Raw genomic sequence first — 15,933 nt, forward strand, 5'->3', positions numbered from 1 at the left:
AGACCTTGGTCACCCAATGCTTTTGGTTGTAAGGACTGGGAGGTACCAGTTATCCCTGGACCTCTATCGCGGGTGGCTGGATGACCTGAGTGGAACCACCATTCCTTAGGCCCCTGATGTGGGTAGGTGAAAAAACCCTGTTTAATAGGCAAAGCAGTGTCAAATATCAAAAACCTGCCTCTCCACCTCATAGCTGAACAGTTGAAGTCTGCCAACAAAGGCCTGTTCTCCTGAAATAGGCCCATGCCGGGGGGAAAGGTATTCAAAGTCCATGGACCATTTATGCTTGGACAGGAGCCGCTTCTGTCATGAGCTCCCCAGGTTAGTGGAGCTGGCAGATTATCTTTTCCCCCAATTTTGAATTCATTCCTTCTCCAAGGCCGGGAGAATGGCTCAGGGTGCTCAGCAGGACCTATCTCAGGCCCAGGGGGAAAGCCGGCTTGGGGGCTGGGGACACAATAAAATAAGTGCAAGTACTTAGCTTTTGCCGAGAGCGCTGTTTTTCTTTCGTTCTGGAGGTGTGAGTAGGCTGTGCAGCTGGATGTTTCTCCCTGGGGAAACTTTGGCCGGCTGAATGCTACCACCAGCCCGCCACGGCCGCTCCCAGGAATGGTGCCTGAGGAATCCCGGCAATCCAAGTCTGGCAACTCCTCTCTGCTTCTGAACCATCTCTCCTTCCCCCTGCTGCTCAATCCATTTTCTAACTTTGCCTTTGATGTCCAGGGCTCGTAGCTTGTCATAAATATAATCACTTCACTTGTTTTCTCGGGTCTTTGTTGTAAGAGGGTTCACCGGAAGCATCTGACTACTCTGCCATCTTGGCCCCACCCCCCAGCTAATAAATGAAACATTTACAGTGTTAAAATATGAATTCTGGATCTTGCTGTGACCTAAATTATATGCTTTTGGCTTCATACGCTAGTAAGTGGGAGCAGACAGAATTTTCTTTGAGGGATCATAAATTATTCCTGGACCATAAGCTCAGAAAATAATGACCAAAATACCATCATCCTCTCATTGCTGATATCTTCCACATTCATTCCCTCCCCCACGTTGACCTTCCTCATTTACTAAGAGTAGCTTGCTCTAAATGAGACCTCCCTGGCCCTGATTCCTTAATAATTGAGCAAACCATGAGGGGTTAGATTCTGGACCTATAGAGATAGACAAATAAAACTCCATGCAATCAGGGGCTCGTAGTTTAAAGGAGAACACAGATAATGGAAGCATTCTGTGGTTTGACAGTGGTGTCAGTTATGAGGGTGATCCATTATGAATGGATCAGAAAAGGGTTCATAAATTAGTTGACAGCTGAACTAAGTCTTGGGGGATAAAGAATATGTTTGGCAGAGAATGTGAGAGGGAGGAATAGTTAGGTAGAAGAGATAGTACTCTTGTGGGGGGCAGTGGCCCTCCAACTTTAGCCTGTATGAGAATCCCCAGGGGGCTTGTTATAACACAGATGGCTGCCTCTGCCACCTCAGAGTTTCTCAATCTCTTGTTCTGGGATGGGGCTTAAGAATTTGCATTTCTAACAAGTTCTCGGTTGATGTTGCTAGTCTAGGGACTACACTTTGGAGAACTATCGAGGTAGAGGTACAGAGGCTTGGAAAGTATGGTATGTAACAGTAAGTTCAGTATGAGGATTTGTGTGACTAGAGCAGTATAGGTGCTTCTGGGGTGGGGTGGGAAATATCTAAGTAACCTGGATCACCTTTAATTGATAGGAATGATGGGAGGTAAGTTTGAGGTCGAAGTCAGCTCTGAATGAGATTCTTGAAATAGAATTGGATTTCTTAATCGGTGGTATTGTTAATTGCTGATGAGTTGGCCCTGACTCATGGCAACCCCATGTAGAACAGAAGAAAATGTTGCCCAGTCCTGCACCACCTTCATGATCATCGGTATGTTAGAGTCCATTGTTAAATAGCCACTGGTATTTTGAGTGCCTTCCTTTCCGTCCTAGGGGCTCATTTTCTAGCACTGTATCAGACATTATTCTATTGTGATCCTTAGGGTTTTCACTGGTTAATTTTGAAGTGGATCATCAGGCCATTCTTGGTTAATCTTAGCCTGGAAACTTTTTGCCATGGGTGATCCTGATGGTATTTGAAATACCAGTGACATGGCTTTTGACATCATAGCAAGCCACCACAGTACTACAAACTGACAGATGAGTGGTGGTAATTGGTGCCAGGGCACCCTATTTTGAAGTAATAAAATTGTATTAGGGTATTCTTCATTATTGCTATATTTAAAAAACATGTTCTGATCCTGGATGTAGCCACATTTTTGGTAGTATAAGCTTCTGTTTTTTTCTCAGATAGTGATCAATTATCGTTTGGGTTATTGCTCCATCTTGTGGCAGAAATGAGTAGTTCTAGATGATATTGTACCATAGTAATCTCCCCCCCACTCTTTTTTTTTTTTTTTTTTTACAGCAAATATGTAAGTAACCTGGTTCACTTTTATTGATAAAAATCTACCTTTTCTGAAGAATCATCTGTCTGTATCCATCCAGATTTTCTTTAGTGAGGATGTCACTAAAAACCTCAAAAATCTCTAATTTCTGTCATTCTTAGGTTTACCGAACTAATCAATGTGCTGGGGAATTTGTGATTACATTTCCAAGAGCCTACCACAGTGGTTTTAACCAAGGTTTTAATTTTGCTGAGGCTGTTAACTTCTGCACTGTTGATTGGGTATGTAATTATGACCTAGCAGGTCTTTTCAGATTTACTGTTTTTTCCTGGGGAGATGATGTATAATATTTTAAAACTGTCATGTGTATAGTTGCTTAAACCAGTACCACTCAAATAGCTGGTCTGCAAATTGTTACCAGTCTATAGCGAGATAGATAAGGCACTCGTACAACATTATAAATCAAGCATGTACTAACTAAGCACACTGCTTAATTGAACTGACATTTTTTACCTTTGTAGTAGGATTTTCTTGATGAAAACGGAGTCTGTTGATACACATTCAGGCTCAATCTCAGTAACTTATTGCAAACTGTTAACAAAGTGGTAACAAATAGTTTAACTCTGAAAACTGTACTCCGTACAGACAGCACTGGCTTAAATTATCCACAACACAGCAACTTTATAATTAATGATACATTTGGTTTCAGTTCTGCATCTGGTGTTAGATCTAAAGTTGAATTAGTACTTTAGTATTAACACTTTTCATTTACCTTAAAAGAACTGTTGAGTTAGAGTGTGTGATACTAAATCAAATGAATTGAATCTCATTGTAGTAGCTGTATCTCTACAGTCATGTGTCACTTATTGTCCACGATACGTTCTCTGAAGTAGGACGTTGTGTGATACGGACATTGTGTGAGCACTGTATTATATATAGGCAGTCCCCAGGTTATGAACGTCTGATTAGGGCCAACTTGTACTTCAGAATGGACTGCCATAAAGTCAAATGCCTACAGTGATTCATAATAACAACCGCACACACTACTTTGTGACACTCATGAAAACATTGGGCAGTTTGGAAGTGTTTCTCATGTGTCACGTCTGGTACACCCCGTTCTGTGATCAGGATTTCTGAGCTGTATTACATCTTATGGGACCATGGACATTGCCTGAATGCAGTGCATGACTGTACTTATTTTCTGTTACGTAGCTTTTGGAGTATTATTATTACTTACTTAAAATATTCCCTGAAGTAAGTTGATCATACTGGTTCAGTAGAGTTGTTTCAGGGAAGGTGTAAATTTCTATTTCCAATTAGATTCCACATCGTTTTGGACATTAGTACATTGTTAATACATTGCTTTTTTCAACCACTTTTTAAAAATTGAGGTACTATCTATGCCATATCTTTGAAATGCAAAGATAAATAAGGCCTGAGACCTGGCCTAAGAATCTTCGCGTCGGGTTGTAGGCTTGATACAGGGTATGTGTTATGACCTAGAATGTAATGTTTGCTAATTTGATAATAAAAATCAGAAGTCTTTGAAAATAGAAGAAGATGTGTGTCACGTATTTCCCCCTCTGGTTTGACACAGCTGCCGTTAGGCCGACAATGTGTGGAGCATTACCGCTTGCTTCACCGTTACTGTGTGTTTTCCCACGATGAGATGATTTGTAAGATGGCTTCCAAGGCTGATGTGTTAGATGTTGTCGTGGCTTCAACTGTGCAGAAAGACATGGCCATTATGATTGAGGACGAGAAAGCTTTAAGGGAAACTGTCCGTAAATTGGTAAGGTTTCTGGAATCCCAATTGCATGTCATTAGGTATTAGTAAAGTTCTTACACACTTTAATAACACTTTTAGAAGTCTTTTTTTAGCTTATTAATTTCCTTTTAGATCATTCTAATAGATACGTAGTAATATCTCATTGTGGTTTTAATTTACATTTCCTTAAATGGCTAATGATATTGAATATCTTATTGTATGCTTTTTTGCCACCCATATATCTTCTGTGATGAAGTGTTTGTTCAAGTCTTTTGCCTGTTTTTTTCCCACTGGGTTGTTGTACAAATTCTTTATGTATTCTGTGTACCATTCCTTTATCAGGTAAGTGTTCTGCAAATATTTTCTTCCGATCTGTGGTGTAACTTCATTTTCATAAGCAGTGTCTTTCAAAGATCAGGGTTTTTTTTCCTTCCATTTTGATGAAGTCCCATTTATCAGTTTTTCTTCTGTGGTTTTTTTTTTTTAAATCCTATCTAAGAAATCTTTGCCTAACCTAAAGTCACAAAGATTTTCTCCTGTGTATTCTTTTAGAATTTCATAGTCGTAGATTTTACATTTAACTCTTAGATTCTAGGTTTTACATTTAACTCTTAGATCTAGTTTAAGTAATTTTTGTATATGGTGCAAGGTACAGGTCAAAGTTAATTTTTTTACATACGGAAGTGCAGTTGTTTCAGAATCATTTTTTGTGAAGACTATCCTTTCTCAATTGAATTGGCACCTTTGTTGAAAATCAGTTGCCCACACGTATGCATGGGATTTATTTCTGTGTTCTCTTCTATTCTGTACTCTTTTACTAAATACCGTGTAGTCTTGATTAGTATGAGTCTGCTGACTTTTTTTTTTTTTTTGGTATGGCTATTATATTCCTTTGCTTTTCTAAATAAATTTTAGAATCAATTTATCGGTTTCTACCAAAAGAAAAAAAAGCTTGTTGGGATTTTTATCAGGATCACGTTGAACGTATGGATAGTTTGAGGGAGAATCGATATTTTAACACAGTATTTTTATTCCATCTAGTCTGTAAACATTGTTTTGTAGATTTCAGCCTATGGGTTTTACACATTTTCTTGGATTTATAATTACTTATTTTTTGGGTTTTGGTAGTAAAAGTAGCTGATAGCTTTTTTGGTAGATTCCTTTGGGATAATCATCTGCAATTATATTGAATTTCTTCTTTAAATGTACCCCTTTGAGTAGAATCCTTGATGTTGGCTCTCTGGAGCCCATTATGAATCTTCAACAGATTATCTGCCTTCCTCTGACCTTTATTTTAGAGATTTGTAAAACAATGCCCAGAGAGATTTTAAGTGACTTACCAGGTCACTTAACCGGTTAGCACATTTTTGGAACTTTGGGAAATAAGTTTTTTCCACAGATGTGAAAATTTACAAATAAAATTGAGTTAGCTACATGATTCATTCTTAATATCCTTAAGATGGTTCTTAATCTCATTTTAAACAAAAACTTCTATATCATGAAGTTTTTTTACTTATCAGTTTTAAATTAAAATAAAAATGTATTCATTAGCACTTTCCTTATTCTCCTTGTCTTTGTTAGTCCATATAATTGCCTGGAAGCGAAATGGTCAAAATACAGGATAAAAGAGTAAAACAGGGGAGGAGCCTGATGATTCAGAAAGTGACTTAATCAGACTTTGGAATTCTCAAGGTTAGATTTGGATTCGGTTCCAGGTAAAGAGGAAAGTGGTAGAAGTTTGTCTGAATGACAAAGGAATGTCTCATAGATGCAGGTGGTACAAACTACAGTTGAAATTTACTAATTCAAGACTTCAAGGAATTTTTTCCTCTACTTTTCTTGATACCTCCATTTTGGTTTACAATTCCTCTATTTTCTCTTTACACTCTTTAAGTTAGGAAATGCTTTATTAGGACTTTAGTCTCTCCTGTTGCACAGATTTTCTAACCTTTTGAGATAGTGATATTCCTTCAGATCACTTTCCATGTAAAAGACTGAGAGACCACTCAGCAGTTTACCCGTCTCAACAGTCGCTGCATGTTAGTCTTTCCTACTTGCCCCACCTTTTTTTTTTTATGTTTTGTTCTTTTTATGGATTCTCCAGCAGTATCACTCTGGAGTCCTATATAGGACTTTCATATTGCTTCAGAAGTATATGTATAAAGCATATACATTTTCTTTGTTCCTCTCTATACCCAAAGTATGGACAAGGCCAGTTTGGAGTAGAATAGACAGGTAACCTCAGTAGTTACACAGTTCTGTTAATAATGGTTTTCATAATCAGATCAAAATGACAAATGTGAGGTATCTGCCTTGTCTAACAAGGGGGAAAATTTCAAAAAGCTATTCCTTCTAGACAAGTGAAATAGGTTAACTTGCTTATATTTGCTAGGTTATTGCTACTTTGTATACCACACATTTTTAATCATGCACTCCCTATTTTGGTAAGGCTCTGTTTTTGGAAACTCATCTATACCATGTTTGTCTTGGGGGCTGGTTGATTGTTGTCTTTTGGAGGTCTCTAAAGTACACTTTATTTTAGGGAGTAATTGATTCAGAAAGAATGGATTTTGAGCTATTACCAGACGATGAGCGTCAGTGTATAAAATGCAAAACTACCTGCTTCATGTCCGCCATCTCCTGTTCTTGTAAACCTGGCCTGCTTGTCTGCCTGCACCATGTAAAGGAGTTGTGTTCCTGTCCCCCTTATAAATATAAGCTGCGGTGAGTAGGAAGAATGATTTCTTCTGTGGAAAACACGGAATTCGTAATAAAAGCTTGGTAGCATCCCTGTTCCTGGGCTGAAATGTTAAGTATAAACCACCTAATTTTCTTCAAACCCATGACTCTCAATTTAGTCTGCTCTTCTGCTTCCAGCTATAGGTACACTCTGGATGATCTCTACCCCATGATGAATGCATTGAAGCTTCGAGCAGAATCTTACAATGAATGGGCCTTGAATGTGAATGAGGCTTTGGAGGCAAAGATCAACAAGAAGAAAAGTATGTGGTGTATTAAAATGTGACTTGATGATTGGCAAATTTGGTCTGATTGTCATGTAGCCAGAGTTACCAACAAGCAGATTACTTGAAACAGCCCAGCCTCATCCTTCGTTAACCTCTGTGCAGACACAGAGTATTAGCAGAAAAGATTTTAAAGCTAAGAGTGGATGCGGCATCAAAGTGAAGTCTTGATCTATAAATTGTGCAAGATTGTTTATTTAGCAAAAATCGTATTGTTAGAAAACAGAATAACCTTCTTTATACCTCTTTGTCTCAGAAACAAGAGCATTTTGCATTTTATATGGCATCTTCGAAAAGGTTTGTTTGTTTTTAACCAGATCTAGTGACAGAGGCAGCATGACATTAAATCAGGAGTCTCTGGAATGCTGGTTTGTCACTTCTTTGTTTGAGTCAAACTCAGGGTCCTCGTAACTTTGAAAGTCACTTCTTCCCTTCCCATCTTATCCAAAGTGTTTTCACTTGCTTTCCTTTCTCTAGCCCAACAGATAAGTCTGCCCTCTTTCATTTAGGGGAAGAGAGCACTGTCACTGTCCCTCAGCACACCAGTGACCTGCCAACTGCAGAATAAAATGCAAGAGGAAGAGATAGTCCAAGCCACAATAAGAATCTTCATTTGCTTTGTTTTCACAAGCTAGCTGTTTTCCATTTTGATTATCTTTAAGCATTTCAGATCTTAACATTTTCAAATTGAAGGCTAACCCTAGTCACATTTTTAAATCACCCACCCCCAGCCAGAAGTATTTTCAAGTATTTTATAGGTAAGAGTTGACAAGCAAGCTGCTCCTTTGTATTTCATACCGGTGGTAATAAAACATAATCATTACAGAGAAGATGATTTTTTTCTTTATTTCTAGGTCTTCTCAGCTTTAAGGCTTTAATTGAAGAGTCTGAAATGAAGAAATTCCCAGACAATGATCTTCTGCGCCACCTGCGGTTGGTCACGCAGGACGCAGAGAAGTGTGCCTCTGTTGCACAGCAGTTGCTTAACGGCAAAAGGCAAACTAGGTACGTACTTTTGACTCTTTGGGTTGGGACTTTTTAGCAGTTAAACTTTGGAAACCTATAGTGACTGGCTTTTCCTTCTCTCCTGGATCCCTAAGAGCTGGAACCTGGGTATGGTGGATACATATGTTCTCACAAGGCTTCCTTGGGCCTTTGTCTTTACAGGTACCGATCTGGTGGGGGGAAATCCCAAAATCAGTTGACAGTGAATGAGCTCCGACAGTTTGTGACACAGTTGTATGCTCTTCCGTGTGTCCTCAGTCAAACACCATTGCTAAAGGTAAGCAGAGCAGGACGTGTAGGAGAGTACTTTGGTATTCCTGTATTTTGTAAATGAACTCAACTGACAAGATTAAATATTCTTCTTTAGTGGTTAATATGTATGTTTTTAAATATTTTTAATGACACATTGAGTAGCATAGTGTGTATAAAAAGATACAGAAAGATATAAAAAGAGGAGTGATAAAGTTGGGAAGTTTTACATTGAGAGTGACCATCAGCTAGTTCTTGTAGTTGGTATAAGATCTCTGTTGTAGTCACTTGTCTTTCCTATCAGTTGGCTTGTTACCAAATTTACCTGTGTTAATACTAAGATGAGATGATAGAGGATTGAATTGCATATGTGTTGAAGATTCTAAGCATGAAGGAAGCTGATTACTGAAATTACTGTTTTGATGCAACGTCCTGTGTTTTGTAGGATCTCTTGAATCGTGTAGAGGACTTCCAACAGCATAGCCAGAAACTGCTCTCTGAGGAAATGCCTAGTGCCGCCGAGCTGCAGGACTTGTTAGACGTCAGCTTTGAATTTGATGTTGAACTTCCACAGCTTGCAGAGATGCGTATCCGCCTGGAGCAGGCCCATTGGCTGGAGGAGGTGCAACAAGCTTGCCTAGACCCCAACTCCCTCACTTTGGATGATATGAGACGCCTCATAGACCTAGGGGTAGGGCTGGCTCCATATTCAGCAGTGGAGAGAGCTATGGCCCGGCTGCAAGAACTGCTGACAGTGTCGGAGCACTGGGATGACAAAGCCAAGAGTCTCCTCAAGGCCAGGTAAAAAAGCAAACACACTCTTCCTATAAGCATAGAGTTTTCAGTAAACATCAGCTGCAGTTATACATGTACTCAGAGAAATAGCTGAGTTATTTGGGGCTGCTTTGGAACTTGGCTAAATATTCATTTTTTTCTTACTTTACTGATTGAGATGGATGCTTTCAATGGACATGACTTTCCTGGAGTGGATTTAATGAAATTTCCCCGGACCCAGATAATAACCGTCTTTGAGAGAGGAAAAATTAGGCTCATAGTAACTATGTGACAGAGTAGAACTGCCCCATACGGTTTTCTAGGCTGTAATCTTTATGGAAGCAGACCGCCACGTCTTTGTCCTGTGAAGCTGCTGAGTGGGTTCAAATTATAAACCTTTAGGTTAGCAGCTGAGTGCTTAGCATTTATGCCAGCAGGGCTCCTTAAAATGAAGACAGTGCGGATAATTTCCAGCAGAAATAGGACTATACATTTGTAATCCAGGGCACCTTAGCTCTGGTGGCCCCATGGTTAAGTGCTATGGCCGCTAACCAAAAGGTCAGCAGTTCGAATCCACCGGCTGCTCTTTGGAAACCCTATGAGACAATTCTGCTCTGTCACTGAGATGAAATCAACTTGATGGCAACAGGTTTTGGTTTATCAGTATTTTAGAGATGTGATTGGACACGGGCTAGCCATCTGAGGGGGAGGAGAGAACAAGGCCCCTCCCTAATCTTGCTCTCTATCTGACAGATCTTAATTGGTCCAGTTGACAACATAAAGCACCAAGAATGTCTAGGTTATAAATTCTTTTGTAATCCTAAAATAGTGGTAATTGAGCAGAGATACCTAGAAAATTTTAATTTTCTTGGTGAAACTGTAGAGTCTTGGCAGTTATCTAGCCCTTAGCATAGAGGGAATTATCACCAGGTTACCTTCTGCAATGGAGGCTAAAAAAACCATCATAAAATCAGGAATAAGTAGAACTTAAATGCTTCATTGGGACATTTGCTTTTTCATCTTTGATGCTCTTAAGTCTTCTGCAGCTGTATGAAATGAGTTAATTTGATAATCTAGTACTCCGTGCCATTTGAAAAAAATCATTTACCATACTAAGTTTCCTTTGAAAATGAACCGTCATATAAATGACTAAGTCATTTTTGTGTTTACTTTTCATAGACCACGGCATTCATTGAGCAGCCTTGCTGCAGCAGTAAAGGAGATTGAGGAGATCCCCGCCTATCTGCCCAACGGTGTGGCTCTGAAAGACTCAGTGCAAAGAGCCAGAGACTGGCTTCAGGACGTAGAAGCCCTGCAGGTTGGTTTAAAAAAAAAAAAAATGCTCTGAATGTGTAAGTGCATCTATAAAGAGCAATAATTGAAAAGCTATAAAGATAGCATGTTGGATCTCAGTACACAGGTTTGATATTTTAGGGTTGACCAGTTGGCTTCAATATTTAAAGCTTAGATAATGCAAGTTTTTCTGGGAGCTGGGCTGCCTCCCATAGCAAAGTCAAGGACTTGGTTGGGGGATGGAAGGGGAAGGGCTAAAAATGAAGTTGCGAGAGAAGGCATAGTTTCTAACTTTTTATGTCTGATTGCCTGGTGGAGGTTGGTTGGCTTGCCAACAATATTGGAGTGTGGACATTCAAGACTAACAGATGTAGTGCGCCTGGTTAATATGAATCATGGCCAAATGAGGCTCCAAGGCCCAGAACTTTCACCAAGTAGTGACTTAGACAAAAGTGCCCCTACAGCCTTACAAAAGAAACACAAATTGTCACCATTTTTTTTAGTTGTGTCCCTACGCTAGATGTTATACTCACTGACTTGCCTCTGAGTTTAAAAAAATAATTAAATTCACTCGTGTCGTTATTAAAGTACAAACAGTGCATTCTATGGTTTACCCAGTTTTCAACTGGATAACTTAATTTTCTTGTAATCATTGTAAACCAGGAGGTCTTCTGGACCTAGTGAGATAAAAGATCTTTGGATTATTTAATGGGCTAAGTTTACATGATTTAAAAATTTATGTTATGTTTTGTTGAAGCCATCAGATGCTAGGAATAAAAGACTGTAGTTTCTGAATATTTGTGTAATTTTAAGCGGCACTCACTGGCCAATTGTTAAAACAAGAAATGCCTGACAGTTCTAGACAGATGTTTGCAACAAAACACTTGGCTATCTGTTCTAGTTAATAGGGAAGAGAAGAGATATTGTCTGACGAGATTACGTAATTAAGGGTGACCCCAGCTGGCCAAAGAAAAGTCAAGGAAGGCATTTACTATGCTTGTAGACATTCTTAAGGGGAGTTTTAGATGCAGGCGCCTATCGGTCATTGTTGGAACATAGTGATTAGTTTAGTACACCCTCATGGTCTCCCTTTTTCTCAGTGAGTGGTAGTTCTCAGTGAGTGGTAGTAGTCCAGAAGGTGAAGTGACTGCATTGAGAAGGGGGCTGGCATGTGAAATCAGGAAAGAGGACATGGTTTAGGGGAGGGTTACTCCCTTCATATTTATTATACTGTTTTTTTTTTTACTTAGTGCTATGTTTTGAACAGTGTCCATAAAGGGCAAAAAGCAGTTTTGCTCCATTCCTGAAATAATAGCTTGGGCTTTACTTACATCATATATTTAAGAATGAATAGGAGGTAAGACTAAAAAGAAACCAGTTCCTATTTGGTAGATTACCTATGTTAAAATATTACCCAGTATTTTGGTTTACACAAAGTGTACTTGTAAATCGAATCATAGGCATAACATGTAGTTTGAGCCATCTTTTCATTTTAAGTATTCAGCAGAGTATTATACCTTAACAGTTTTAATCATATAGGAATGAATATGAAAGGTAATATGTTATCAGTCTACGCAGTCACTATTCAGTTTTCCCCAAAATGTCCCTGTGGTTGCTTATTCAGTCTAGGATTGCACATCACATCTAACTGGTATATCTCTTTCAGTTTCTTTTAATCTGGTAGAGTTACCCTCCTCTCCCTACTTACTTTCACGAACATGTCCAGAAGAACTATCCCATGGTATGCCCCACCTTCTGGATTTGTCTCGTTGTTCCTTGTAGTGTATTCTATCCCCTGTGTTTCCTGTAAATTAGAAGTTCCAAAGCCTTGGTGGACATTTTGGCTAGAATACTTTATATTGCGTCTCATCAGGTGACGTGTCTAGATGACCTACCATCAGTGGTGTTAAGATTTACCATTGTATTAGAGCAACACGTATCCTCTCCCCCACCCCCCAAGCTTTTATTCTTCTAGTTTGGCTGTTTCGTTGATTCTCAAATGTGGTCCTCAGATGAGCAGCATTAGCACCAGCAACATCAGCATCACCTGGACTTGTTAGAAATTCAGATGCATAGACCTTGCTGTGACCCGAATCTGTGCCAGGGATGGGGCTCAGGAAACTATGTTTAAGCAGACTTTCCAGATGAGCCTTATACAGATTAAAGTTTGAGAACCACTGGATTTTCTCACATCATGTTTTAGTTTCCTGAATAATTTACACTGAGTGTATAAGTTGCTTTTACATCATTGGAAAGTGGATTGGAATAAAATATTGTTTTGCTTTTAGTTATGTAAGTCATTATGAAAGTCTTGGGTTATCTACAAGTCTTCATTTCTGTTTAATTTTTTTCCAAATTATCCATAGATGACAAGTGAATTTAGAAGGGTATAAATTATTAGAACAAAGGAACCACAGTGACTGTCATGTTCACAATTGTATCCTTAGAGCTGAGCACAAACTAGGTTCTCTATAAGTATTTGTTGAATTTGAATGAATGATTGAGTATCTCCCTACCATCACCACCACTGTCAACTGCTAAGTTTTGTTGACATCCATGAATTTAACTTGTTGAGATCATGAAGTAGGCCCAATCTGAATTGTGCTTTTTCCTACGTGACATAGAAGTATATTTTCCCCCTAAATTGCCCTAATGTTTCTCAATTTATTAGGCTGGAGGACGTGTGCCAGTGTTAGACACACTCATAGAACTTGTTACACGAGGCCGGTCTATCCCAGTACATCTGAATTCTTTACCAAGACTGGAATCACTAGTAGCTGAGGTTCAGGCTTGGAAAGAATGTGCTGCTAATACATTCTTGACTGAGAATTCACCATATTCTCTCCTAGAGGTAAGTTCGCAACCAGTCCATCAAATACAAATGTGACATCAGAGATGGATCAGTGTTTTGTGAGTGGTTACGTCAGTAGAGCCAAGGAGATTCTTCTAAGCACCTGGCGAAGCACTCTTCTAAATGCTGTCTGGATGGCGTACAGCGGAGGAATGTTTTTCCCGCTGCGTGAAACTCCTCCTCTGTGTTGAAAGTGACCTTTTAACCTTGATTGTGCTTCGCCACCTGAAGTTAGTAAACCTGATAAATGAACTCAGCTACCTCTCATAAAGTGCTTTAGCAACACTTTTTCTATTTTCTGATGAGCTGGTGTTAGTTGTGCATTGTGGCTAGAATTGGCATATATAACATTTTTTACTTATTTTAATTGAATCTGGGATCAAAGTCAGCTTTTTAAAGTTTTTTTTTTTTAATAGAGGAGGTTTTCTGGCCTCAGGGCTGTACGTTCCAAAGAAAACATTAGATATTAAGATTTTTGCATTCTTCTGACTGCTTCAGGTGTTATTTTGGGACTTTTTAATGCTTTATTTGGAATCTAGTTTATCGGTGGTTGTGCTTTGTCTCACTTTAGGTGTTGTGTCCTCGATGTGATATTGGCCCTTTGGGGTTGAAGAGGAAGCAGAGAAAGCTAAAGGAGCCCCTGCCAAGTGGGAAGAAAAGAAGCAGCAAATTAGAGAGTCTGAGTGACCTGGAGAGAGCTTTAACTGAGAGCAAAGAGACTGCTTCAGCTGTACGTCATGGGTCTTTTTTTCTCCTCCATTCTTTTGCCGGGGAGGATTTCTGACCCTTTCCTGTTTACAAGAACCTTGGGAAGACATTCAGAAGAATAGCTTTAAAAGTAGCTCAGTTTCTGAACATGGTTAAATGTAAACGCTTGGAACAGAAGATGTACAGAGGTACAGGAAATCCAGGGAAGGCCGTTCGGTCTCACTGGCTCAGAAACTGTCTTGTCAGTGCCTGCAGGTTGATCCAGGAAAATTGACTAAGGAGATCGAGGCTCATAGATATGTGAAACTGCAATTCAAATTAATTAATTACAAAAAGAAAAATAGGTGAAAGTGTACTGGCTGTTTATTTGAGCCAGACTTGAATTTTAGTAAGCACTGTTGATGCAAAGACTGTATCATCTTCAAGAAACTGAAGAAGCAGTATTTAGCTATTGTGTAGTGTATGGATTAGGATAAAAGAAAATAGCTGCGTGGCTTGGCTGCTTTTAATGGCATGAAGCGTCGTTCGTTTTGGGAGTAGGAATACAGCTGTTGCCGCCACTAGGGTGGAGTTGGCCTCGGGCCAGGGCGCCTTCTCACGTCTGCGCCTTCTCAGCTGCCTGACCCCTCTTGGGATTGACACGAGCTTCCCCTGATTTGTGTGTTTGGCACAGACTTTCTTTTGCACATTCAGTCAGGTTATAGTCAAATTCTGCCTGAGCACTATTCTCGTGTTTTGAAGGTGCTTTATTTTTTGTGAAGACTAACAAAAAGTTACAGTCCCTCTCTCCTGAAATGTCTGTCTGAAATTTTGCACACAGTGTCTAAGATTCTAGTTTATGCCTATCTCTGGACCCCTGGTTTAAGAACTCCTACATTACTTGTTGGTTTCAGGGTAGAATTCTGAAAGATCAGTTGTTCCCTCTCCTTTTTGAAGCTCTGAGAAGGCATCTTGTTATCACTTAAGCAGTAAATATTGCCTACAACATTGTATTTGTCCATAAAAATAAGTGGCTTTTTGAGGGGGGGAACATACTGAAGGTTTGTAACATAATTTACTTCTAGATCTTTTTGTTCCTTTCCTAATCCTTCATTCATACATTTTGTTCTCTAATCCAAAAAAAAAAAAAAGATTATGGAGAATTCATTCTGGTCTTACCACTTAGGATCTTCATCTGGTGATCATGGTGGGTGGATATGATAATTGGGAATAGTTTTAATTGTGATTAATTAACATATTAAAGACTTTGGTATAGAATTTGGAAAAGGAGTAGATCCCGCAGCCAACAGCTTTTATTTCTAGACAGGAAAGCTCAATTTTAAAAATCTCTTTATCAGGGAAATACTAGACAAGGGCTTCAGCAGTCTAGCCTTTTCTTGGGGAAACTGACCAGTAAAACTGGACATTAAATTCGAGTAGTGGCCAACTCTGATATGGCTTGTGATTTAAATTTGTCACCTTTGTACTCTGCTTTTACTTCATGGGTACATAGTTTGTAGTAGCTGAGCTTGTTTATTTATTGGGTGCCTTGTAAATAGCAGATGCTTCATCTGTTCATGTAAAAAAAAAAAGTTCCATTTATGGTCAGCTTGTAAGTAGTGTGTAGAAATGTGTTCAGTATCCCTTTAGCTTTTTACTGTGAATTTGGTTCTGCGTGTTTTCAAGTCACTTTTTGTGACTTGACTCTTTTTAAGAAGACAGACTACAATCTGAGTATATTGCAACTTTATGTAGAAAAGCAGCATTGCAAATTACTTGCTTTTGCCTCCGCCCTAGTATATATAAGAAAAGCCTGGTAATTTTTTTTTTCAATTGTGCTTTAGGTGAAGGTTTACAGAGTA

General features: G+C 39.1%; 1 protein-coding gene across 4 annotated transcripts in view; it reads left to right on the forward strand.

Annotated features, from left to right (window-relative positions):
• The window catches only part of KDM5B (lysine demethylase 5B), an 89,470-nt gene that overhangs the window by 57,721 nt on the left and 15,816 nt on the right, over positions 1-15,933 (forward strand). For 3 of the 4 annotated variants that reach the window (XM_064273378.1, XM_064273379.1, XM_064273381.1), the window contains 10 exons: positions 2,583-2,702; positions 4,019-4,213; positions 6,732-6,913; positions 7,067-7,191; positions 8,067-8,217; positions 8,380-8,494; positions 8,912-9,267; positions 10,420-10,558; positions 13,205-13,384; positions 13,956-14,114. In XM_064273378.1, the coding sequence (XP_064129448.1) occupies positions 2,583-2,702; positions 4,019-4,213; positions 6,732-6,913; positions 7,067-7,191; positions 8,067-8,217; positions 8,380-8,494; positions 8,912-9,267; positions 10,420-10,558; positions 13,205-13,384; positions 13,956-14,114 (1,722 nt within the window). The remainder of the gene's footprint in view (positions 1-2,582; positions 2,703-4,018; positions 4,214-6,731; positions 6,914-7,066; positions 7,192-8,066; positions 8,218-8,379; positions 8,495-8,911; positions 9,268-10,419; positions 10,559-13,204; positions 13,385-13,955; positions 14,115-15,933) is intronic. The other variant, XM_064273380.1, reaches the window with a different exon arrangement.

The sequence above is a fragment of the Loxodonta africana genome, chromosome 20 (assembly GCF_030014295.1).
Source record: "Loxodonta africana isolate mLoxAfr1 chromosome 20, mLoxAfr1.hap2, whole genome shotgun sequence".
Lineage (NCBI taxonomy): Eukaryota > Metazoa > Chordata > Mammalia > Proboscidea > Elephantidae > Loxodonta > Loxodonta africana.